General features: G+C 44.4%; 3 protein-coding genes across 4 annotated transcripts in view; 2 read left to right on the top strand and 1 right to left on the bottom strand.

The window, feature by feature from the left end:
- rel (v-rel avian reticuloendotheliosis viral oncogene homolog) overlaps window positions 1–26,600 on the top strand; it is a 115,839-nt gene that overhangs the window by 57,080 nt on the left and 32,159 nt on the right. The window lies entirely within an intron of this gene.
- Window positions 300–4,110, top strand: LOC132473113 (3-hydroxyanthranilate 3,4-dioxygenase-like). 2 transcript variants are annotated; one of them, XM_060073085.1, is made up of 10 exons: window positions 302–517; window positions 791–869; window positions 1,912–1,995; window positions 2,346–2,452; window positions 2,676–2,765; window positions 2,856–2,899; window positions 3,003–3,148; window positions 3,338–3,406; window positions 3,557–3,639; window positions 3,814–4,110. In XM_060073085.1, the coding sequence occupies exons 1-10, from the start codon at window positions 339–341 to the stop codon at window positions 3,884–3,886; spliced, it is 954 nt and encodes a 317-aa protein (XP_059929068.1). In that variant the 5' UTR covers window positions 302–338; the 3' UTR covers window positions 3,887–4,110. The 2 variants fall into 2 exon arrangements, with proteins under 2 accessions (XP_059929069.1, XP_059929068.1); XM_060073086.1 differs by lacking the exon at window positions 2,676–2,765 and having other exon boundaries at window positions 300–517; window positions 2,799–2,899.
- Window positions 22,474–25,589, bottom strand: tmem229b (transmembrane protein 229B). Its single transcript, XM_060073389.1, has 2 exons — window positions 25,432–25,589; window positions 22,474–23,052 (listed from the first exon to the last, which is right to left on the bottom strand). The coding sequence occupies exons 1-2, from the start codon at window positions 25,487–25,489 to the stop codon at window positions 22,565–22,567; spliced, it is 546 nt and encodes a 181-aa protein (XP_059929372.1). The 5' UTR covers window positions 25,490–25,589; the 3' UTR covers window positions 22,474–22,564.

A 26,600-nucleotide genomic window follows, 5' to 3' on the forward strand; every position in this document is an offset into this window, starting at 1 on the left:
TATTTTGCCTTTTTTGTGCCTCTCTGGTTAAACACTGGCACCTCCTTGGCCCCCCTAGTAAAATATGTCTAGAACCGCCACTGTTTAATGTTTTATTGTTTAAACAAAGATTGGTACAATATGGTAAGTCATGTCGGTTTAAGATCAGGTTTTTTGTTTCGTTTTTTACGTTTTTTCGCTAGGTTATACTGAGAATACAGGGCGGGAAGATAATGAGGAACGGGAGTGACCCCGTAGTTTAGAGCGTTGCGATTGGCCTGTTGGCATGTTGGGGAAAGCCACACTAGAGGACTATACAGGAGTTATTTGCAAACCAAATCAGGTGTTGCTGTTACTTCATGCAAGTGGTAATGAAGCCTTTATCTTTCAAACCTAGTCCTTTTCTAGCTCTTGTATTTTGTTGCAATGCGTTGTTGTGGGTCACAATCATGTCGGAGGGTCCTCTGTTTGTCAACGTGAACAAATGGATCTTGGAGAATGAGAATGAGTTTCTCCCACCAGTATGCAACAAACTAATGTGAGTAAAGTATGTTTCACACCCTTAATTCGGATGACCAAACCTGATAGTAGCACATTGTTTATAAACTCTAGCATGTAACACATCCAATGACATGTCATTTCTGGCACTTTCTCAATCATTTTATGAAATTAAAAGTTGGCTTCTAGGCCTAGCTTACTTTGTGTTCTGTTGAAACATGTCAATTTTGTATCTCAACGCTAATAATTAACAGCAGGGTACAACGGTAGCGTTCAATGTGTAATGTAATGATTTCAACTCTCTGTGCCCCAGGCACGAACAGCAGCTGAAAGTCATGTTCGTTGGAGGACCCAACACAAGAAAAGACTATCACATCGAGGAAGGAGAAGAGGTGAGAGAAAGGGCCCCGAGAACCCCCCTCCGCAAGAGACCCTCTCAGCTCAGTCAAGGCGCTCAAGATCCAACTAAAGATAAAATAAAAAGGGATATGAAAAGTCTGACCATTTAAATATATAATATAATTGTCTGAAATACAATATAGTACCAATAGAAACGTGTACAGTAAACATGTCCTACTATCATATAAGATAATGAGGTTATGGTCAGGAGAGTTTTGAATGATTTGTGGAAACTGAAATACTTGTTAATTCTCAGTTCTTTCTGTATTCAATTGATTAAAAATCTCCCGATTTCCCAGAAACAGAATGTTGCAAATGTTGACTTAAGTCTGTTCAAACAGTCCCCTCGAGCAGTACTTATAATCTGATGGGCCCAAAGTATCATGACTATGGATGACTTTAATGGACATCTAGGTAGACAGGAAAATGCATCTCAAAACATCAGATACCTGTGATAAGAACTGATATTATTTCGTCATTAAGTATAGATATTAAGTTGTTGATTGTTTTTTGATTTTATTTAAGTTATTAAGTAACTAAATATTATCTATTATATATAAGTGTATATATATAATATACTGTAAACGTAAAGTACACACAGATTGTAGGCCTATAATATAATAGGCATAGGTTACTATCAGTGTGGGACGATATGCCTCAGATTTTGTTCTAAATGTTATTGTATAAATGTATAATGGCCACTTCAATCCAGTTAATAAACACCAGCAATTCTGAAATATTTCACCTGCACACTGACATAATATTCATTGATGTGTTGATGACACACTGATGTGTTGATGACAGTATCATTTCAATTCAGTTGATTTTCTTTACCGACCAATAGTTCTTCTCTGATTAAGATGGTTGGTTTAAGAATTTACTCAAGATATTTAATGCACTAATCACTGGAGGGGTTCAATATCACTGCACAAATCTGAACAACATTAATGACCCTCAAACAATAGCTTGTTTGTCTCAACCAAAATAGGCAGAAGTATTTTTATCTCTGGTCTCTCTTTAATTCTGTCTTACCAGTTCTTCTACCAGCTGAAAGGAGATATGTGTCTGAAGGTAGTTGAAAATGGAAAACACAAGGATGTGCACATCAAAGAAGGAGAGGTGGGTGTGTGCGTGCATGTGTGGTTGGGTGCATGCACGTGTGGTTGGGTTTGTGCTTTGTGGTTGGGAGCGTGCTTGGTTAGTTGGCTGTCGTGCATTTGTGGTTGGGTGCGTGCGTGTGTGCATGTGTGGTTCGGTTTCGGTGTTTCTCCTGATTATGCATCACAAATTAAATCTTCAATCAAAAAGTTTCAGAACAATATTATGATGACATTAAGAGCTCCATTATTAGAGTTTAGTCTAAACACTATCACATTTACAACCTCAAAATTAAATATTCCCTAATTCCCTTCAGCACATTAGTACCATCATCCAATCGATTGCTGGGCTGTTCTTATGCCCATATTTAGATGTTCCTGCTGCCGGCCCGCATCCCCCATTCCCCCCAGAGAGAAGCCAACACTGTAGGACTGGTGGTGGAGAGGATGCGCCTACCCACTGAGACGGACTGCCTGAGGTGAGCCACCTGCAAAGACCATGACCCTATCGGAGACTGGGTGATCCCATGCATTTGCTATCTTTTAGCAACAATAACAATAACAATAGCAAAATGTCATAATAATATCACTATTACGATATGTTTGCCAATAGACCTGTCAAATATGAAATCCAATATCACATTCAATAATATTTCATCAAATATGACAATAAAGTGGTTACGACATATTTTGTGGTTTCAGGTACTATGTTGACAATTCCACAGACATTCTGTTTGAGAGGTGGTTCTTCTGTCAGAACCTAGGAACGCAACTGGTGCCTATCATAAAGGAGTAAGCTTAGACTGTTCACCTTGTTTTTGACAGTATCCCTAAGAATAAAGAGGAAGTGCACCTATCTAACATAGTACCTGACTCCCTCAGGTTCTTTGCCTCGAATCAGCAAATAACAGGAAAACCTGATCCAAGTGAGTTAGTTGAAATCTGATCATATTAATCTGCTCTTATATCTGCTCTTGATCCAAAAGTGGATCCATTGTAACACAAGTGTTTGTGTGTGTGGCCGATCAGACGAAATCTTCCGGCAGCCTCCGTTCCCCATGAACACCATGAACGTGATGTCCCCATTCTGCTTCAAGGACTGGCTTGATAAACAGAGGGGCCCCCTGGCCGCCGGGGGCCACATAGACGTGTTCGGAGCGCAGTTCGAGACTGAGGTCAACCATGGTCAACTAAACCCTTCTGTTTTCTATAATTTGATTCATACATTCATACATCACTTTATTAACCTCACAAAGCCAGCCTAAGAAAACAATCATCAGGATCTTCCTCAGGATCTTCCTCACCCACTACCAGCTAGTCCCCCCAAGTTCTCGGTATAAATGCTTTAACTACGTTCCCCGCAGGTGATTCTGTATGGAGCCGGGCAGACAGAGCTGTGTACGGAACAAAATGATGCTTGGATTTGGCAGCAGGTGCGTGAATCACATCCATGTTTCCGTCTCTTGCTGTATAAGGTCACCGATAACAACCATTATCGGTTTACCAAACTGTAAACCCTTTTGTCTTGCTTTGTTAATTTTTCTCTCTCTTTCTCTTTCTCTTCTGTGTGTGTTTCTTCCCAGGAGGGCTCGTCAACAGTAACTATAGAAGATCAGGAATTTTCTCTTTCTTCTGGAGACAGTTTACTTATTCTGGCGCAGAGCCAGTGAGTGGGACATGAAATATATGCGTGTCTGTGTGTTGGCTGGTGTGTGCGTGCACGCACTCATGTTTCTGTGTCTGGGTGCTTTTAGTACTGAAATCATGAAGGATGCGCTAATAATCTTTTATCGAGATTTATGAAATATTTCTAACTGTGTGTCTTTTTTTTCTGCTGTAGGTATCAATGGCTGAGGGAAAATGGTACTGTGGCCTTGTTCGTGGTTCAGAACCCAGAGAGGAAAATACATTGATCAGATGCTCTTCTTTCACAAACACACACTCAAGAACACATATCCAACTCTATACGTTATGGTCCAATCATTTCACTGCTTGACTTTTAGGATGGATTCCAGTGCTTTGAACTGCGGTATATTCTGCCTTAACTATTCAACTTCTGTACCCAGTTGAAGAGCAAACTCTATGAAATATTATTAAAAGTTAATTATACACTTCTTTAGAAGTGTTAGTACTCCAAGAGGAATTGCAATTGATTTGTATTACTTAATTTGTAGCCTTCCGACTTTGTTCTTATTGTCCTTATATAAAGGGTTAGTTATAATTAGGTTAGGTATAATCAAATTGGTTACAACTGAAAAGACACCTACTTCCCTTTCTAGTAGAGGTCCCTCTATTTTATTTTCATCACATCCACTTAAGTTTGTATCCAAAGTTTTAATCTTGAAATATAGCTGTGAGCAGCAATGTGGGTGTCAAGCATAATGGGACTCGATAAACTAATTCTGCCGGGCAGACGTAATCGGCTAGGCGGCTACATGACGACCGTATAGGTAATAGGTAACGTCGACAGCTGGTGGAATGAACTAGAGCAGTGGTTCTCAAACTTTTTACCATGAGTACCACCTTAGAAATGATTTGGCTCTCCAAGTACCACCGTAATTAAAATAAAGTGCGTAGGCCTATAACTACATAGAGTTTACACAGAAGGCATTAATATTAATATTACGATTTACTATTCACTTAACTTTACTTGACTGAAGCAACCAACTGTCTGCATTAAAACATTCACAGCACTGAATATTAATTTTAACAACTGCAGTTAACCAATCATGTGATGTAAATTGTACTGCATCAAAACATTCAACGAATTGAACATGAATATTTAAATACTGGAGTCAAACAATCGTAATTGTTTATCACAAACGAAAGAGGGCGACATCCAGTGGTGAGGGGTAGATATGGAGGTGCCTACGGGCAGGGCCGTTGCTACAATTCCTGGGCCCCTATACAAGAGGTACTGATGGGCCCCCCTGCGCTGAATTGTTGACGGGTGGGGGGGGGGGGGGGGGTGGAAGGAGCGATTGTTGACGGGGGGGGGGGGGGTGGAAGGAGCAATTGTTGACGGGGGGGGGGAGAGCAATTGTTGACGAGGGGGGGGGGGGGGGGGATTATTATTATTTTTTGTGGGCCCCCCCTGGGCTGTGGGCCCCTAGAATCGTCATCACCTTTCACCCCTTATCGACGGCCCTGCCTACGGGACCCGGGATGTACAAACCAGCTTTTACAAAGCGCTTTTTCAGGGGCGGCGACGCTCGGGAATAGAACATTGGCTCGAAGAGTAGTTGGGCAGCGCGGCGCGGTGCGGCGCGGAACGCTGCCGCGCGTCTAGTCGGCGCCGATGTGGGCTAGTACACCCGGAATAATGGGGGCAGACTTTTTGACGCGACGCTGCGGCGCCGGTGTGTGGAGGCCTTTACGCGGGTACGCGTTTGGTGTGGCCGCAGCTTTATGGGCTTGTCCCGTGCGTGCGTGCTGAAAATTCAAACTATGCACCTATCAGCGTGGGCACCGCCCACATTTCCCCACGGTATCGTGTCTATATAACGCTGTGTATACCGTCGCTCATCCTCCACGCTTTTCTTTCAGCATTTGGAGGGTACAGCAGGTGGGAATCTAGACGGCTACGCCTACAATCATAGAACTAGAGTTATAATAACATAACTATCGTTCTATTTCATGTAGGCTACGCCGTCTAGGCTTCGCCTTATGGGCTAAGGTGAAGCTGCGAGCGGAGCCCGATCAATGTACTCCTGCTGGACCCCACTCAAAAGGACCTAAGTCACCAGAGCACATAAAGACTCAAAAAGCCAAGGAAGTGTAAAACACAACAGCTTAATAAAAAACAAATTCCTCCTAGATCAAGCAAGGCAATGATCAAGGGAGAAAAAAGTGAGTCTGTGAAGACTCCGGCTCTAATCCGTGCTTCATGGAACCCATGAAAAGGAAAAGAAAAAACCAGAGCAACATGGTTTCCATTAGGTCCGCTACCACCGGGGGCGGAGCTACGGAATCCGGCTCTCCAATAATGGGACTCTCTCGGCCGTTTCTTATATGAAGAAAACGGCGGGAGTGCCACACTGGCAAACAAAACCACCCGACAATTGGCGAGCCAATAGAAAACCCCCCTAGCCTGTTTTTCATTTGAAATAAAGTGGGAGAGTGACTGGTAATCAAGTCCTGTACGTCCACACCAGAAGCGAATTGAGCGACCAAATCGCCGGAAGTCATTCACTTTCTATGGGCAAGAGCGACCAAAGCGACCAAAGCGACCAACGCTACCAGCGGCCAAAGTTGAGCGACCAGAGTGTCAAAAAAAAGTTGAAAACGTTTTAACTTTATGCAAATGACTATGACACGCTTTAGCGGCCAAACACTGACAGCCAATCGGAATGTAGACGCTCTTCACTTGCGTGGATCCCAGGGAACACCGGCAGGCACTTTGGTTCCTACCTACCTTTATTCACTCACTGAACAAAATGTCGGCTGAAGTATTAATCGCGGCTGTAACTGGGCACCCGGTGTTGTACGACCCAACCCTTTTTCAGTTCAGAGATCGAAACGCCATAGTGGTTTGGATACCAAGTGATGATAAGCGGGAGTATTTATACATCTAGAACGTTCGTATTTAAGCGGGAATCATTTTCATTTGCTTTCCATGCCACCAATCTAACCAACCAATCGCGTGTAGCATGCTTTAAACAAAACCCAAAAAGTTTTTGAAATCGTCACATAAACAAACTAATCGACAAGACGAGGGATAAATGACAATATATCTCTTGGCTTTTATCCCTATATTCCCCACTATTCACGGAGCCTGAGGTGAATAATTCTTAATTAAATAGTCTAGATAGATAGATAGCCTAGTCAAGTCTTTATTAATACCAAACGACACAAATCGTCGGGAATCCATTTAGGTGGTTCGGCCCACACAGGACAGTAGCCTACCACAGAACAAGTCTGACTGGACATACACACAATACTTCACATTAAAAATAGACACGCGTTGATAGATAGATAGATATGTTCCATTATTTGCTTTGCGGAGCCAACCAGTCCTGCGCACGTATGCAAATTAGCCATGTGCGCCAATGTCTATTTGTTTTGAGTGCGACGAATGAGTGCAGATGGAGATCAGTGAAACATATTTTAACTAGCCTACTACAGCACGCAGGTTTTTTTGTTCTCGGTTGTAATTAGCCTACATTTTAGGAGTTTTTTTTATATTGGGGGGAATCACTGTTGTCGAAGCACTTTATCCAACAAGCAAAACCGTCTCGGCAATATGGCCAAAGCGTATGGGAGTTAACTCTTTGATATGGCTGTCTGTACTAAAAGCAGATGGCTCCTTTAAATGCGTCTGCATAATTGAATTGTACGTCATGAGCGACTTGAGCGACCAAAGCGAACAGAAATATTCGCAGCGAAACTTTGTGAGCGGTCGCTCCTGGTGTGGACGTACGGCAACTCGCCAGCCGGCGAGAGGAAATCCAACCACGCCGCTTTAAAGAACATGTCTATATTCTTAAGCCGTAAAAGGGGTCCCGGACTCCAGCACAGAGTTGCCGAGTGAGCCCCTGGACATGTCTAACGTGTAAAAACGGACAAAGGGGCCGGGGGAAGACCAAGACGCAGCCGCGCAGATGTCTTCGCCCGAAACGCCCCTGAGTAGAGCCGTTGAAGCGGCCACGCTCCGTGTGGAGTGAGCTTTAACGCCCAACGGTGGCGCCAAGCCCTGCCGAGAGTAGGCTAAGCAAACACCCTCACATACCCAGCGAGAAAACCGCTGCTTAGAGAGAGCGCGGCCCCTGCCAGCGTCGCTATAACACACAAACAACTGTTGTGTGGAGCGGAACGCGGCCAAACGATTCACGTACATAGCCAACGTCCGAACCGGGCACAGGAGATGCAACTCCGCCTCCGCCTCACTAGAATGAGGCTGGGGGTGAAAGGCCTTAAGCACAATATCCCTCGACCGAAAATAACTATCAATGTTCTTCGGGAGGAACGCAGGATTAGGTCTGAGCAACGCAAAGGAGCTGTCCTCGTTTAGCAACAAGCAACTCGGGCTGACAGACAGAGCGGTTAGCTCACCGGCCCGCTTGGCAGAAACCAAGGCCAACAAGAGCGCCGTGTTAAATGACGGCATCCAAAGGGGCCTGAGAAAGACAGGGCCCAGGGCCCAGGCAGGAATCCCTTCGGGACGAGGCCTCGGCAGCGTCGTCTCCGGCAGGGTCGTCTCCGGCAGCTTCGTCTCCGGCAGCTTCGTCTCCCGCCGCTTCGTCTCCCGCAGCTTCGTCTCCCGCCGCTTCGTCTCCCGCTGCGCCGGCGGCGGCTGCCGCATCTCTCCTACCCCGGGACTCTAGCGCCGGGTCCCAAAGCCGGCAGAAAATCGGGCAGTACCGGGAGGTGGGGAACAACCCCTACCCGAGCCGTGTACACCCCGCGTGGTGTCCGGATAACCACATGGCGGGACTCGTAGGTCCGTATGTCCCCGTGCACGCAGGCCACCTCCATGGGTTTCCCCTCCCTCCCTCCCTCCCTCCCTCCCTCCCGCCAAGTCGGGGCGGAGGAGGGTGACCACGCTGCCAGTGTCCAATATGGCCTGCGTGTCCTGGTTCATAACCCTTGCTGGTATGGTCGGGCTCCGGGACGTCGTCCGTGCCCAGCAGGTCGCCAGCATACAGGGCCGACCCGTCCCCACGTCCGCGCCGGCCGGCGGCGCCGTCCCGTCCCGGTCTCGCGCTGCGGCCTTGTCTCCCGCTGCGGCGGCGGCGTCCCTTGCGGCGGCAGCGGCGTCTCTTGCGGCGGCAGCAGCGTCTCTTGCGGCAGCGGCGACGTCTCTGGCGGCAGCGGCGACGTCTCTGGCGGCAGCGGCGACGTCTCTGGCGGCAGCGGCGACGTCTCTGGCGGCAGCGGTGACGTCTCTGGCGGCAGCGGCGACGTCCCTTGCGATTGCGGCAGCGTCTCTTGCGGCGGCGGCCGGTACCGCTCCTGTACCGGGGGGTCGTAGTGGGATCTTCATCCTGCCTGCATTCTCCACCATATGTGGTAACCCGGTGCTCGGTTGGGCCGGGTTCCACGGATAAACGACACTTTGGTGTGCGGGATAAGCCATTGCAGGCATTTATTTACAATCAACTTAAATCAAACAACGAAGGAGACGCGGTCTCTAGGGCCTCCGTGGGCCTCTGGCTCTCTCGCACCAGAGCGCTACCTTCTTCCTTGCTCTCCCGTGCGTGCCGTGCTGCCAGTCCACCTGCTCCTTTTAAAGAGTCTCTCTGGCGTTCGGCCAGGTGTCCCCCAATCACGCTGATTGGGGAGGCGAAAGGGCTGCTCTCGGTCGCCGTCTGGTGGGTGACGGCGGTACACGCCGTCCAGGACCAAGCCTCGGGCTGGTCCGGGCCGAGGCTTACGGGGCGGGATGCCACAAGGTCAGGCGTATTTAGTTGTGTCTTGTGTTGAGCTTCGAAGTGGCAGGATTTTTTGGTAACATAAGTAACTCACCTTGCTGTCCTTTTCCTTTATAAGTTTCCTTTAAAGTCATAGCTCAACATCTCTAGCTTTTGGCAAATGTTATATTCCTTTAAAGGATGCACCGAAATGAAAATTCTTGGCCAAAATCGAAACCGAATATACTGAAAAACTTGGCCGAAGGCCGAAACCGAATACCGAATGTGGCTTTTACCGTTTTTCATTCATTTTGCTTTAATTTTTCCCCATTGCATAAATCAAACAATTGAATTTCCTTTATAAACTTTTTTGTCTCGCTTTTCAATAAAAAAAATCAATTACAAATTTGATACAAAATATTTATTTAATACTGAACGTTTTCTAACATTCCAGTAGACATTATAGCAAGAATTTAAGAACAGTCCACCTTTAAATAAATGAGTAAAACTTTTTTTTTTTTTTTATAAATAAATAAAAAAGTTTGGTGTATTATGTTCGGCCTTTTTACTCCTTCGGCCGAAACCGGACATTATGTTTTGGGCCATTTTCGGCCGAACATGTTCAGTGGCCGAATATTCGGTGCATCACTACTTTAAACGATAGTTTAGAAACACAGAAATTAGGGGGGGTTTTATAGACTTGTAAAAAGTAAATCAAATGTGTATCAATTTCAGAACTTTACTTTAACAAATGTATCACTTTTTTCAGTTAGAATTGTATTTAACAAAAAATCTAACTGGCTTCAGTAACTAAATGTGAATACTTATTCTGAGTCTTTCATGATAGAATATCATTGGATTTCAAATGATGGGACCAAAAAAATGGATGTAGGCCTATCTATCGAACTCTGAACTTCTGATGGCCAATCAGTACAAATATTGACTTGTTACCGACAGAAAAGCATTTTGAAATTATCTGTGCATTTACAACCTGTAGTTTCATATACTGAGAGAGGGGTTAAAAAACGACAACACACACAATTCATGTTTTTGTTGAGACTGGAAAAATCTTTATTACTGTAACTATATTGCTATCCCGTATGTGGAACTCTGAATAAACAAAAAATTGCCAAACAAGTTTGGTGCTGTTTCCTGATATTTTCAGGCCATATTTTTCACTGGCCACGTTATGAAAAACTTAACAATGAATTAATAATTGTACTGGTTCAAGAACAATTGACTTGATTGTTCTTGTAATCAGACTAGTATTACTTCTCATACCATTACAAGTTCCTGCGGTCTTCTTCTTGATGTCACATGATGTTGCTGTGGTGTCAAGACAGCTGATTGTATACAGCAGGGGGTGCGGTCGTCCTGCCGGTTCAAGTAGGATGACCTGAAACCTGTATAAAATCAGCTGTCTTGACACCACAGCAACATCATGTGACATTTAGAAGAAGACTGCAGGAACATTAACAATCAAAACATGTCAGGGTATGAAAAGTAATACTAGCTGTATATTATGTACACTATTATTATCTACACTAGTAGTTAGTTTCGTCGTCTGAGACGTCTCGCCCTTCGTGACACTCCACTGGGTCGAGCTCTTTCAACAACAACCGCACATCCTCTTTCCTCACACGCAGTCCATGCTCCCTGCATTTAGCGTACATCCATCGGTACCCGTGAAGCTGTCCAGATTACTGCAGTTGGTCGCTAATAAAATCCGCCAGGACCGACAGGCCAGAGTACGCCTTGCGGCGAGAGTGTCCCCTATCTCGCAACATTAGACCAACATCGACCAAACATTATGAAAAATAATAAACTCTTATGTAATATTGCATAAGAATGTTACATGTGCGCGTGTGTGTGTGTGTGTGTGTGTGTGTGCGTGTGTGTGTGTCTATTATTTCAGCAGACACACAGTCGACCAAAGCCCTTCCCCCTTACATAACTTCTGCATTCTGGAATTTGGTTGTTATCCTACTATGGTCGAAAAATGATCGAGACTTCAAGAACATCTTGCCCAAATGTTTGATGCCAGTGTGTGGCGTGAGCTTTGGAAGTATGAGGCTGCAGTTCAGGTTACCGTTTATTCAAGTATGAACAGTCTGGCAAGCGGCTACAGTATGTGCACAGGGAGATTCAAACCACTTCTCTAATGAACCGTTTGTGTGTGTGAGAGTATTTATACAGCTGGCTCCTCTATGAAGGTATTATTGTAGCAAAAGTCTTTAGCACCTGTAACTGCAGAATTTGAATGCGTACACTAAAGTCACAGTAAATTTGAAGTCGACTTCAAATTTACTGTGACTTTAGTGTACGCATTCCAACGCACAATAATACCTTCATACTCGAGGAGCTGTTTTCTATGGAAGCATATATGTAGCAAAATTCAAATGGCAATGCAATTTGGAATTACATTATGCATTTGACAATTCATTATGCAATTTTATAATGTAATTTGTAAATACGTTATTCAAAGTGTATTTTAACATGCAAAGTGACAATGCAATCCTCAATTCAATTTGCAAAAGTTATAACAATACAAATAGAATAACATTTTGTCAAATTCTTTGAGTTCCTTTATACAAATTGAAAAGCTATAGCGTCCCCGTGATTGCAATCCACTTCGCCACGCTCCGTGTGTTGCGATATTCAAATGACATTTCAATCCGCAAAACGAACGCTTTGCAAAAGATTTGGCAAAACGGAATCCAAAGAGGAATCCAAAGAGGAATCCAAAGAGGAATCCAAATAGGAATCCAAAGAGGAATACAAATAGGAATCCAAAGAGGAATACAAATAGGAATCCAAAAAGTAAATATGCAAAGTGGCAAACGTATCAGCCAATCAGCGTCTGGGCGGCAACTACGTCACTTGCTCGTAATTTCCTTGTTCCCTTCTAGTTCGTAGCCTATGGTCCATGGTCACCAATGGAGATTATTGATGCGCTCCGAAGTTTGGCCGATGATGTGGAGAACAATCGTGTTGAAGACACAGATGCAGTAGATAGAGTGCGTGTTCTGGGAGATAGGATACGACTTATCCTCAATGGTACGTTTTGACGCCAGTGTGGTATACACAAAGATTTCCCAAGTGCTACAGGTACTGGGTGCAAAACATAGGGTCGGGTGACCCACCGTCTCCACCCACTCCTCACCTACAAAGCTCTCCACAACCTAGCACCCAGTTACCTCTGCGACCTCCTCCAAGAATACACTCCCTCCCGCTCCCTCCGCTCAACCTCTGCTGGACTACTATGTATCCCCACATCACGACTCACTACAATGGGTGCCCGGTCATTCAGCTGTTCAGCACCCAGGCTCTGGAACTCCCTCCCCCCACACATAAAACAGTCATACACCATTACAACCTTCAAGTCACAACTCACCTGTTCAAACTCGCACAATACGTCTAACTGATCACTGTCTTGATTGTTTGTTTGTTTTGTCTTGTTTTTGTTTTATTTATTTATTTATTATTATTATTTTTCCACAATGTGTTGTTTTAAACTATTTATGATAACTTTATGCTCTGTAAGGTGACCTTGGGTGTCTTGAAAGGCGCCCTTTAAATTAAATGTATTATTATTATTATTATTATTACCGTGGAGCAGGGGCGTAGGAACGTGTTTAACATTGGAGGGGACACATATCGGAAACCTGACAGATTCATTGATGGTTCGAAGAGAAATATGTCATAAATGAACTACACTGCAAAACATTCACAAATGTATTTTATTCTTCTAAAAATATACATTTATAAAGGAAAACACATTTTGAATGACAGTATTGAACTGATACATATCAAATCAATTATTTAATTGCAGGCCTTATCATACAGTTTTGTAGACTGATAAATAACATGTGAAAAATATTGATCTAAATTTGAATTCGTATTTTCTGAATACCTTTTCTTTTCTTAGTTGTAGCCTATCTTATGCCTCAATGAACACACAGGCAAAGGTTAAGGTTAAAGGGAAAAACAGCATCAAGAATTTTAACATATACACCAACGGTTCTATCAACATCCTTTCTGTACCGACAGCGATATATTGATGCACTTCTTATGACAAATGTACTTATTGTAAGTCGCTTTGGATAAAAGCGGCTGCTAAATGCCTTAAATGTAAACGTAAATGTAACTTGTTTTTAATCTCGAGTAGGCCTATGTGATATTATTCGAACATTTCCACTAACTGATTGGTGTGTGAAGGCAAACGAAAACGACATTAGAATGGATGCAATGAACTGATAAATATAAATTAGTGTGTAAAACTGATACAAATAAAAGCTAGATAGCACTGTAGTGTTATCCAACAGTGTCAAACGTGCCGTGACACACAAAAGGTTGAAAAACTATGGCCTAGGCAAAAGAGCCAAAATGTTTTCTTCTCCTGTCATTTGCAGCCACGAAATGCTTGCAAATTGACTTCTTGTCAGTAAGTCAAGTCTATCCTGATGGACATGACAGACAGCAACATGGTTGAGTCTGTTTTGAGACATTGTGGACCGGAGCCAGGTTTTGAGCCTGCGGAGGACACTAAAACTTCTCTGCTATTCTACTGCTGTCTTTTCATTTTAACAGCTCTAACCTGTTGCGTTAGCTGCAGACACCCGCATCTCAAACAGTCTGAAGCCGTTGATGGGATGCGGCAGCTTATGGCTGTCTTGCGAGACAGCCGTATTCACGCGAGATCACGAGATCACGCGATTAGAGTTGCAGGCTGGCAGCGATCAGCAGCGGTGACAGCGGCGCTTACGTCCCCGATGGAAAGCAGGCAACTTTTCTTCTAGGCAGCGATTCGAAGGCGTTTCCAGCCTGAAGTCCTTATAACTTCCAACCGCCCCCAACCCTGCGCGCTGCCATACATGGGGCAGGTGACAAGACGCTGTGTTGCGCTTTCAAAATAATAGCGAGTAAAATATAAAAAAAATATATATATATTTTGCGGTATAATTTTTTGGGGGGGACAAATGCGCCTGTCTCGAAAATTGGAGGGGACACGTCCCCTCCGTCCCCCCCGGTTCCTACGCCCTTGCCGTGGAGATATTTGGAGACAATAGAAAGTGACGTCCAGACGCTGATTGGCTGATACGTTTGCCACTTTGCATATTGACTTTTTGGATTCCTATTTGTATTCCTCTTTGGATTCCTATTTGGATTCCTCTTTGGATTCCGTTTTGGATTCCTATTTGTATTCCTCTTTGGATTCCGTTTTGGATTCCGTTTTGCGGATTGAAATGTCATTTGAATATTGCAACACACGGAGCGTGGCGAAGTGGATTGCAATCACGGGGACGCTATAGCTTTTCAATTTGAATAAAGGAACTCAAAAGAATTTGACAAAATGTTATTGTATTTTTATTGTTATAACTTTTGCAAATGTAATTGAGGATTGCATTGTCACTTTGCATATTAAAATACACTTTGAATAACGTATTTACAAATTACATTATCAAATTGCAAATTGCATTGCCATTTGAATTTTGCTACATATATGCTTCCATAGTTTTCCTCGCTCGGTGAGCAGCGCTCTGAGTGCGCGTGCGCAGAGATGATTTGCTCGCTTGCAGTCAATATCTACGCTTGTGAAATAATAGAATACGCTCGAATGCATGTTTAATCACATTAGTGCTTTATGGCACTAATGTGTCGCCATATACACCAATCTTGCACAGTCTAAAGAGCTCAAAGGAAACTCCCCTGTTCCACTGTTCTTTCCTCATTTAATGATAGCCGCTATTAGAAGAAAAAAAATGAGCATGCATTCAATTTCGTTGCATAGCCATCCCTTAACACGGGCAGATAGCCTACTACTCTTTACTCAAATGTATTTGTTATCCCAATGCAGCAGCCAAAACGGATGAACACACGTGGTTAACATTGTGTAGCCTAGACCTAGCAAATATACTGACATTTTTTTTCTAAATATATCGAGACCAGACATTTCATAACTTAATTTCATCATCAGTGTGAGGAACTACAGTAACACGGTTATGTGCAAGAACAAAAAAAAATCACATTCCTTGCAACGCCCATGCCTGTTTTAATCAGGAGATCATCGGATAACTGATATCATAAATGCGGGTGTGGAAGTATGGCAAAACAAATTATCATGAAATATAACCTGTGTGGACTTGAATTTGTAACGTAAGCAGTGTCTTACAAACCTGCATGATTGTGTTTTTATAAATTTTACTTTAAGTGCAAGTACTCCAAGAGGAATTTCAATTGATTTATAGTACTTAAGCCTTCAGATTTTGTTCTCATTGTCCTTATATAAAGGGTTGATTATAAATAGGTTAGGTATATCATGAAATATAACCTATATGTACTTCGATTTGTTACATAAATATTGTCTTACCAATGCGTGCATAGTTGTTTATGTAAATTATAAAAACATATGTTAACAGCTTAACTAACACTTTAACTAAATGAATGAATCAGTAGTTGAAGTAGTTGACCATTATCTTGTATACCCAAAGTAGGCTACAACTGAAATGACACCTATCCCTTTCTAGTATAGAAAGGGAAGTAGGTGTCCCTTTAATGGTCTCTATTTTCTCTATTTTATTTTCATCACATCCACTCAAGTTTGTATCTAAAGTTTTAATCTTGAATTAGGGCAAGTGGAGGCAATCTGAATGCCTTTCTTTGAACTGCTGATACCTGCAGATTCCCATGGGTCCATGGGGTTTCCAAAATAAACAATAGATTCCCAGTGCAGTAATAGATGTGGGTGTGGTTAAAAAATGATCATGAAATCCAACCTGTGTGGACATTAATTAGTAAGGTATAAGCAGTGTCTTACAAATACCTGCATGGTTGTGTTTTTAGAGGTTATGAAAATAGGTAGACAGACAGTTTAACTAATACTAGAATGAATTGATTAAATGAATAGCGTAGCCTGGCTACTGCGAGGCAAATGGTGCGTTCACATCGCTGGAAATTATGGAGAAAACATTTTCGCGCCGTCGGAAAGTTCGCGTGAACGACACCTCATGTCCCTATTTTGATTCTACTGCCGTTCGGCAACTCGGGCCAAATTTTGAAAACAGAATTGCCCAGTTGGTGACGTATGGTTTACACGTGACGCCCATGAACATGGCGGAACATGAACGTTTTAATAATATAAAATAATATATATCATATATATCATATCACATACTTTACTACTGATTGACATTGTAACGTCTGTTGGCATGACTTTGCTCAGTTGTAAACGTAGTGTAGGCTACTGGTAAACCAGCTCTAGATAAGGGCAAGTGTTGCCTTCCATACAGTGGCGATACTGTATGTGCTTTTTTTATCGTCCTGTTAGCATCGTCTTGTTAGTCAATCTCTCTCTCTCTCTCTCAATCTCTCTCTCGTTCTCTCTCTCGCTCTCGTTCTCTCCCATTCTCGCTCACTCTCGTTTTCTCTCTCTCTCTCTCTCTCTCTCTCTCTCTCTCTCTCTCTCTCTCTCTCTCTCTCTCTCTCTCTCTCTCTCTCTCTCTCTCTCTCTCTCTCTCTCTCTCTGGGGGGGGAATAATGATGATGATGATGATGTTGACCTTGTCCCACACCTTCAGACGAGAGAGAGAGGGGTGGTGAGGCCTGCTATAACAGGACTAGGGTATTACAGGGACGGGTCCCAGACCCGGGGGGGGGGGGGTGGGGTCAGGTTTCTGGGTACCGTGTAGATCTCCTGCAGGAGATCTGCTTGCTTAGGAGAGGTGTGCCGTGGCCAAAGTACAGATGCTAATGAGATGACACGCGCGGATACGCAACGTGAGCTGGATGACGTAGTCCTTAAGCGACCCTTCTTTCTTTATAGGTCCATGCCGTTCCCCACAACAATCATTTTAAACAATGGCGGCAAGCGGTTCACGAGTGGGTTTACGTTGGTGCGAGAGTGAAGGCGAGTGTTTACTTGAAATTTGGGCCGACGACAGCATTCAGTCGCAGCTCGGCACGTCATCACTTGGTGATGACGTATTTATCGTATTACGACGTGATGACGTATGTATGAAGGAGCAATCATGCTCAGGCCCCAACCTTTGGGAGCAGTGTGACCACGGGCCGGCGGGGGGAGTGGGGAGGGGAGGAATCATGCTGAATCTTCCTGCAGCACGGAACAGGCAAACTTGCCTAGTGTGAGTGCGCCCTAAGGGATAGAATCCCAACAGGCTGTTTCCCAAGTGCATATGAACGGTCGCTGTCAGGAACACGCGTAAGCTTGAGCGTCATCATTGGCGAGCCGTCTCTTTATCACCAGGAGAGTGAACGCCCCTCAAGCTCAATCGTAGATTGCACGTTGGTCTGGGGAAGCTTTCTTCAGCACAATGTAAGTTACGGATGGATAACTATGGATCTGTGAGAACGAGGGATGACCGTCACTACGGTCTAAAAAGGAATGAGTACATCGTTCTGCCTGTCACCGAGACCATATGTCAAAATCGTCATGCCCATGACCTCCGGAAGCAGAACGTCCCACGCTTGTAAATAGCATGGATTGCTACCGGTTTGTCCTCCTACCTGGATCGCCTCAGGCTGTTCTGAGCGACAGAAGATAGTGACGGTCATCCCTCGGTCTCACAGATCCATAGTTACATCCGTAACTTACGATCTGTATCGACCTCACTCTGACCCTCACTACGGGGTCAGAGTGAGGTCTAAAAAGGGATGACTAATACCAAAATGGTTGCGAGGAACGTATTGTTAACATTTTTAAAAATTAATTGTTAAAACCTCGCTCGGTCATGGACATGAGGGCCGAAGCCGGGCGAGTTACATCCACCCTATAAAACCTTGTGAACATGCATGGCGTAGACCATGAGGCCGCTGCACAGATGTCGTCAGCTGGCACTCCCCTGAGGGCAGCCCAGGACGTTGCCATACTTCTGGTTGAATGAGCCCTTATACCAGGCGGGACTTGCATCCCGCTTGCTCTGTAGGCATGGGAAATAACGTCTACCAACCAATGGGACAGCCTCTTTTTCGAAAGAGGTAAGCCGCTCTTTGCTGCCCAATAGCAGACGAAAAGTTTGGAGTGTGCTCCCCTTAGTGGCTATGTATGGGTCAGGTAAGCTGGTAAACTCACTGGTAAGCTCAGGTAAGCTCACTGGGCACAAAGTGAGCAACCTCTCCTGCTTTGCCTGTGAGGCAGAGGCGGGCTGGAACGCATCCACCTCCAAAACCTGATTGATGGACTGCCTATTAACAACCTTTGGCATAAAAGCCGGATTTGGCCACAGTGACACACTGGTGCCACCTTCCCTCCACCTGTGGCAATCGTCACTGACAGAGAGGGCACACAGCTCCCCAACCCGTCTTGCTGAGCAGAGGGCTAAAAGGAATGCTGTTTTAAGTGACAAAGAGCGTAGATCGGCATCCGCAATGGGCTCGTACGGAGCTTCAGTGAGTGATGCTGAAACCATCGGTCCCAGCTAGGGCTGGGCGATATTGCAAAAAATATGATCATTATTTTTTCGGAATCGACCGATAGCGATATTAATCACGATATATACTATATATTAAATAATATATAGGGACATGACAATGTTAGTGTTCACATACATGTATAAGACAGACAGACGAGACAAAAAAAATACAGGAGGTCTTTGCATATTTTTACATTGTTGTTGATAGGCTGTGTGTGTGTGATATATAATTTGATACTGCTGAAGCCTGAAGAAACCAGAGTGTTCATTAGTTAAACCATACACTTGTTTATTATCATATTTGTGATAAGCCAGGGAACATTTAATCACATTTAGGGCTTCAGAAAACCTCTTCTGTTCATCATACGGTACAACTGCCGCAAATGACGACACGATAGATTGCTGTTTTGGAACAGCCCCGCTCGCGCTGCTGACAGCTGCGGTAGGATGGCGGGCAAAACTTGTTGTTGCGCGCATTTTCATACTCTCTGTGTAGTCGCTGGGATGGTATGTATTCAGATGTTGAAATAAATGAGTTGTGTTTCCCAAGTGTGCTGGCACCGACCGACGGCATAATTTACAGACGGTCTTATCCTGTGCTTCATCAGTTTTGAGATAGCCAAACCACTTCCATAAAATGGACGTCTTGTAACCTTTTTTATCGACTACTTCACCCTCCGTTGTTCCACTAATTTTTATTCTGTCGCAAAACGCTCCTCTCCTCTCGTCTTTCCTCACTGCGGTGCTGGAACGGAAGCTCAAACATGCACTAGGAAATGGGCGTGTACTTAGACATTAACCGCAAAACTGCGATATTTTTTAACTTTTTTTTTTACATTTATGTCTAATGCTTATCGTCGTAATCGACGTGAGTTTTATCGCGATTAATAATAATCGAGTAGGGTACGGGCTGGACGCAAACAGCATGTTCCCTTCAAGAACTGGCCCACCAAGGGATGCCTCCCGAGAGGCCCGTTGTTCGTGCCCTGGTGGAAAGCAGAAATGGCCAAAGCGTAGACTTTCACCGTACTAACCGCCTTGCCTTGGTCCAGCTGGGACTGCAAGAAACGCAGCACGTGAGGCACAGGGCAAGCCGCTGCTGGCTCAATATCCATATTCTGGCACCAGCCTGAGAAAATTCTCCAACTGAGCGCATAGCAGGCTCTAGTAGATGGAGCCCTAGCGTTGTTGATTGTCTCCCGAACATACGCATCTAAACGCTCAGTGACGGGCTCTGTACTGGCCAAACCCAAAGGCGCAGGGCGACCGGGTTCGGATGCCATATCTGCCCACCTGCTTGTGCCAGCAGGTCTGCCCTGCTCGGCAACTGCCATGGCTGACCCTGCAGTAGCTGGAGCAGATCTGAAAACCAGGTTCTCGCTGGCCAACGTGGGGCAACCAGCAGGACTGTGTGTTGGCCCTCCCTGATCCTCTGCAGAACCTGAGAGATGAGAGGGATCGGAAGAAAAGCGTACAACAAGCCTGTCGGCCACTCTTGTGATAGAGCATCCAGGCCCAAACTGCCCCCCTGCCCCCTGAGAGAATACCACTCTGGGCAGTGGGTTGTTTCCGCTGACGCAAACAGATCCACTTGCGCAACCTCATAGCGAATCCAGATCTGTTTGACAATGTCTGTGTGCAGTCTCCACTCTCCCGGGAGTGGTCCCATCCTGGAGAGCATGTCGGCCGCACTGTTTGCTACGCCCGGAATGTGCACAGCCCTTACTGAGGCAAGTCGAGGCCATGCCCACGTCAGTAGTTCCTCCGCCACCTGGAAGCCTCTCTGAGACTTTGTCCCCCCCTGGTGATTGACATGATACACCGCTGAGGTTTTGTCCGATCTCACCAGAACGTTGTGCTGTATCGCTGGCAGGAATCGCTGAAGGGCGAGGTGAATGGCCTTCAGTTCGAGGACATTTATATGCTCTGACGTCCACGGAGGTTGCCAAATGCCCCTTACCGAAAGTCCTTCCCAGACAGCCCCCCACCCTGTTAGGGATGCATCTGTCGAGATGACCTGCCTCCTGTGGTGATTAGAGGGTTAGCGAGGTATAACATAATAATCTAAATAAACAAGAACCTGGATTCGGGGATTCAGTCTGTATCTGGGGGACGAGACAGACGAACAGCAAAACACCCATGGAAACAAAGGTGTTTATATGGTTGCAACCAAGCAAGCTAGAAACATACAGGGCTCACAACAAAACGGTCGAGAAAACCATTTTTACAGGGCTCACAACAAAATGGTTGAGCAAACACATTTGTACAGAGACTATCTACATCAAGAATACCACGAAGACAAAGGCCACCCAAGGGTACTTTCAATTTCAAAAGCAACACGGCCGAGTCGGCGTCTGATTTGCAGTCTTCTCTTTCTTTCAGTTCACGCTATTCCTGAACAGCTTGCCCAACGTTTACTCGTGTCTGGCCTCTCTGCCGGTCAGTCTCCCTTTTCTCTTCTTCTGTTCCTCCGACATTGGGTTTCTCTGTCTCTTTTTAGTCGGCTGATCTATGATGAATATAACAATCCCTTAGTGACTTGTGTTTATATCGAGCCGGTTCCGTGTTTGGGGGTCTGTGCCGTAAAGCAATTCGTTACTTTGCGAGACCCGAGACTCCCGCGAGAGTGGGCGGCGGGTCGCCGGCAGAAACATATTCCTTTTCTCCGCCAAGATGCGCAAGGGTGAGTCGAAACAACGAACAATCGAACAAAAATGTATAATAGAACCATCGCAATGACTCATATGCCGCTTTTCCACCGCACATGTAGCTCGACTCGACACGACTCGACACGGTAGCAGCGCGGGTCCTTTTCCACCGCAAATAGTACCTCCGGGACGTGGGCGGGGTCGGCTGCGCGAAAGGACCGTGACGTATTTTTGTATGCGACGCAAACAACACCTACGTAACCCACACATGGACAGAACCCACATAACAACAATGGAGAACATCGATGCGATGGTATTCGTGTTCGTATTATTAGCTGGCATGTTGAAGAAGTGGAATATGTTGGCTGCGGCGCTGCTATGGCTGTTACCAGCATGGTTGCCATGTCGCTCTCGTGACTTCGTCACACTCTGGCCAATCAGTGGCCGGCCGTCTGCCGACGTCACCTTTTAGCATCGGCTCAGCCGCTTGGAACCTAGAGCGAGGCGGTACTAGAAAAAGCAGCCACTTCAGGTACCATGTTTTCGCGGTGGAAACGCAAAAAAGGCGAGCTGAGTCGAGTCGAGTCGAGTCGTGTCGAGCTGGTACCATGCAGTGGAAAAGCGGCATTAGCCTGTTATATTAAGGTAAATCAAGCCAAAAAAGTTGCATAGTTCCCCTTTCACTCGTGTCTGATCTCTTTTGTTCCACCGACGGTCGCCTCTTGGGTCCCTTATCAGTCGATTGATCCATGATGAATGCAACAATTGCCTCGCAACTGGCTGTTTATATCTAGCCGGTGCCATGTTTGGGTGTGTGTCTGTGCCGTAAAGCATTTTCGAAACTACAATCTGACTACATTTTCGAGGATAGAGCAAGTTGCATATGCGCTTTTTCACTGGAGAGGCGACATGGGTAAATGACACACCCACCAATCGACCCAGAAATGGATGCAGAACCATCAACATGAGTCTCAACCTGCATACTTAATGTAATTTTGGCTAAAAATGTTGCATAGTGGGCCTTTGAGGAAGACGGATGATGACTATCTCTTGAATACAAACACATACAACTACAAATGTTTACACCTTTAATTACATTTGTATTATGATAAGGGCCCTATGACACGACCAATCAATCCACAAGGCCATGAAAGTCCAGTCCCGCCTCACGGCTCCAGCCTGATTCTCAGAGTGTTCCGTATCACGTGTTTCTCTGCAATCAGCGATGCCACAGCCCAGGGCAGCGCGTACTCAAGAGTCACCAGCCCCGCCAGGTTGTAGCGGTACCCGGAGTAGTCCCAGGGGCAGGCCCCCAGGAGCCTCAGCCCCAGGCCCCAGCTGAGCTCCCACAGGTAGATGAACAGGGTGTAGGCTACCAGGCGCATCGCCAGCAGCCAGCGGCGGGCCAGCAGCACAGCCCTCAGCCTCTCCATCAGGAAGATGGCTGAGGCGTACATGGGCAGGGACCACAAGCTGCTGTGTCCTGCCAGTCTCCTGTCCCGGGTGTCGTACCAGTCACATGTGGCCGTGAAGGCCACCTCGCAGAGGCAGCCATGCAGGGAGTAGATGTAGAAGCGAGCCAACGGGGAGAGAGGCTGGAGGCTGGAGCTGTTTGCGGTCGGCTCTGCCGGTGCATTAGCATTCCCACTGGATCCTGTCGAAGGAATATAGGTACAACCATAAGAACAACCATAGTATTTGTTCTGTTTCCAGAAACTGATTTGTTATCAAGAAAAAGCCAATAAGTGGTAAATAAGAACTAATAAATTATACTTTATATTTCACTGATCTAAACTCAAAAGTACTCAGGCCATCCCAAAAACCAATCAATGAGAAGGTATACAATTTATATTTTCAAAACGATTTCACAATATCCAAAGTAAAACGTAATATTGCTTTATATATTTTTTTTTCATCACATCCGCTCAAGTTTTTATTTTAAAAGTTTTAATCTTAGGATTTGAAATAAGGAAAACGGAGCCACAATCTGTCTGATTGCTGTTCTTTTAATGTCTTTAACCCAATCGATTACCATGGGTCAGACTCAAATATGTCTCTGTATTATATAAAAGAAGGACAATCAAGGAACATGTGACAGATTCATTGCTGTAATGGGACAGATTAGTCAAATCCTAGATGCGGGGGTGGTTTCCTACGCTAAACAAATTCTCATGAAATCCAACGTGTGTCATACTTGAATTTGCTACGTAAGCATTGTCTCACAACTATGTGCATAATTATTATGTTATTATGTTAATGATGAAAATATGAAATATATGTAGGTCTGCATAACTAACACTAGAATGAATGAATTAAATGAATGATTCCGTAGTGGAAGACCATTATCTTAGTGGTCATTCTGGAACTAAATGCCTACTGTGTTTCAATGCCAGTAGGTGCTTTCATTATCAAGAAGAACATATTGCCAACATTGTCTGTAGAAATAAGTGTTTAACGACAATAACATTAGATTGACATTCAATTTTACTCATAGTTCTGAACGATACATTAGTTTTATATGTTATGGCCTTTAACAACTATAAACATATTATAACTGTTCACTGTAATTGTTTCAGAGCTGTTTGCCGGCCAGCCCTAAGTTTACAATTTAATGTCCTCTGCATATATTTTTTCAACACTTCATATTAAGGTACAAATATTAATCATTAACTAGTTGCTTACTGGAAATAGAATAGATGTGCAGACATTTTTTTTTAGATGTGCAGACTTTGTCCCTATACAACTGAAGAGAAAATAACCTTTGCATTCAATATAACTCAATAATGTGTATCAAGGTGTCACTAGTAATGAGATATAATGGATTTACTGTGAAGAGGAGGCAACTTAAGAATAGGAAACATGTGTGGGTTAATAATAGCATAGATAAATCATGGTGAATTTGTTTTGAGAGAGACCTCACTTAAGAATTGGGAAGATATATTCTGCGTTAGAAAGACTTAATTTAAAGTTACTTTCGACGGTATCAACCATTTTCTGTTTTTTACATAATAATATATCATATTTGTTACGTGATATTAAGGGACAATGCATATTATTGTCATTAACACCTTATAGAAATACAACTGAAAGAGAAGTGGGGCTATACTTGATGCTTGCAAAACGATTTCACAATATCCAAGGTCCAACGGAAGAGCCCTCTACTTCCCGTTATACAGTGGTTTTTTATCGCATCCGCTAACGTTCGCATTAAAAAATTGTTAATCATAGATTTTGAAATAATGCAAACCAAAGTACTCAGGCCATCCAAAATACAACTGAAAGAGAGGTTGGGCTATACTTGAAGCATGCAAAACGATTTCACAATAACCAAGGTACAACAGAGGAGCCCTCTACTACCCGTTATACTGTGTTTTGAATCATAGGTTTTGCTAATAATAAGGTAAATGGAGGCATGTTGGTCACAGTCAAATCTGTATCTTTAAAATAAGAAAGAAGGACAATCAAGGAACATTTTCTTCCTGCAATGTGATGTATTTGTAAGACTTTATAATTTCACGTCTTTAATTCAAATATTTGGAAAACGGCTGTGCCCTATTTTCTCTTGAGGAACCTGTCTAAACAATCATACACCACAAAACAAATAAATAATTACGACCTCGACTGAACAAAAATGTGGACACCTAGAACACAGAGTGCTAATTGTGTTGAGTGTTGGCCAACCTTTGAAAGATGAACACATGCTCAAGCAGATTAACAAAGCTATTACAATATAACAAGATAAGAAATCCTTCGATCTTCAACAACACATTTTCAACTCGACACATCTACAAAGCGTGTCAATAGCTAAAAAACTATTTCTCTTTACAGGGTGAAAAGCCAACATTGTGTCAGTGACCAGAAAGAACGAATTCCTCATTCCACAATTCAACCATTCAACTGTTACTAGCCACTGCTGCTGTTACCGGTAGCTACTATCGAAGGCCAGAAAATGCTTGGTTGACAGCAACAATAACAGGTAAACATTAGGGAAATATCCAAGGCCCAACCGTCAAAACGAAACCTAGACGCTCACCTGAGTTCTTTATGCCGGAAGAAGAAGCCCCCCTCATGTGTAGTGTCTGTGTCTCCATCCCGGGTCAGCGCAGGATCCCTGTGGCTTCAGATTTAATCCTGCCGTCCCGTGTGTGTGTATGTGTCTGTGCGTGTGTGTGGCGCGCACGTGTGTGTGTGTTAGCTAAACATTAAGCTGTATGTTGGACAATGTGGGCCGAGGGAGATAGCGATGTCTCTGTCATGGGCAGAGGTCAAGGCGAGCCTACGAGGAGACCAAAGATAAAACCCTGTGTGTACATTTGGGTTATGTTGATTTCTTGTTTTCCCTCTGTTGTCTTGTGCAGGTGCCAGTCATTAAAAACTTTCATCAATCCCGAATCTGCCGCTAGCTCACCCCGTTCCACCAATAACCTTATCACTTCCCAGCAAGGGGAGGCCTGCCACACACTGATGAGACGGTTTTGTTAGTCTAGCTCTCACTCTCTTTCTGGTCGGCTGGGGGTAACTCTGTTTGTGACCTCTACTGAGTTTGATAGGATTGGTTACTTAGTTTCTCTGCTTGTGTTTATTGGGAACTGTGTAGCAGCCCCACTATTTCTATGTCCTTTGTTGCTACCTTGCAGTCTTGGGCCAGGTAAGACAGAGGCCTCAATACATTAACAACACGTAGTGCTGTTCTCTGTTAAGACACTTTAGGTAAGTAATGTTACTACCAACTGTATTTTTGGGGTTATTTAAGTTTAGGGAAGTTTGTGGTCTACTTAGCAGCTGGTAAGATCTGCCATCCTGTGGTGGTTACCTCCATTTATATTTTCTTTGGAAACCCCCAAGCCCCAGAGCCAAGTTGCATGCCCATTAAACCCATATCTGCCATCTTTTTCCAGTCCTTTTATTGTTCACCCACATCAATCATCATTAACCCGGCCATTTGACATCTGTTACCTCCCCCACTACCCCTAGACAGTGGGGTTGTAACTGTAATGGAAAATTCTATTTTCACATTCTGTTTCACTGTATTTGTTTGAATGTGGCTCTTTCGTGAACACCTACGGGGGATCTGTTTATGAGCTGTAACTGACCTTGCCACCTTGGTTGCCTGTTCCTGCTCACCCCTAGCCTGGCTCCGCCCGCCTAAGTACTTCCGCTCAATTTGAATTTCCCTTCAGTACTAGGTCTGGACCTGCTGTA

This window comes from Gadus macrocephalus, chromosome 15, assembly GCF_031168955.1.
Source record: "Gadus macrocephalus chromosome 15, ASM3116895v1".
Classification (NCBI taxonomy): Eukaryota; Metazoa; Chordata; class Actinopteri; order Gadiformes; family Gadidae; genus Gadus; species Gadus macrocephalus.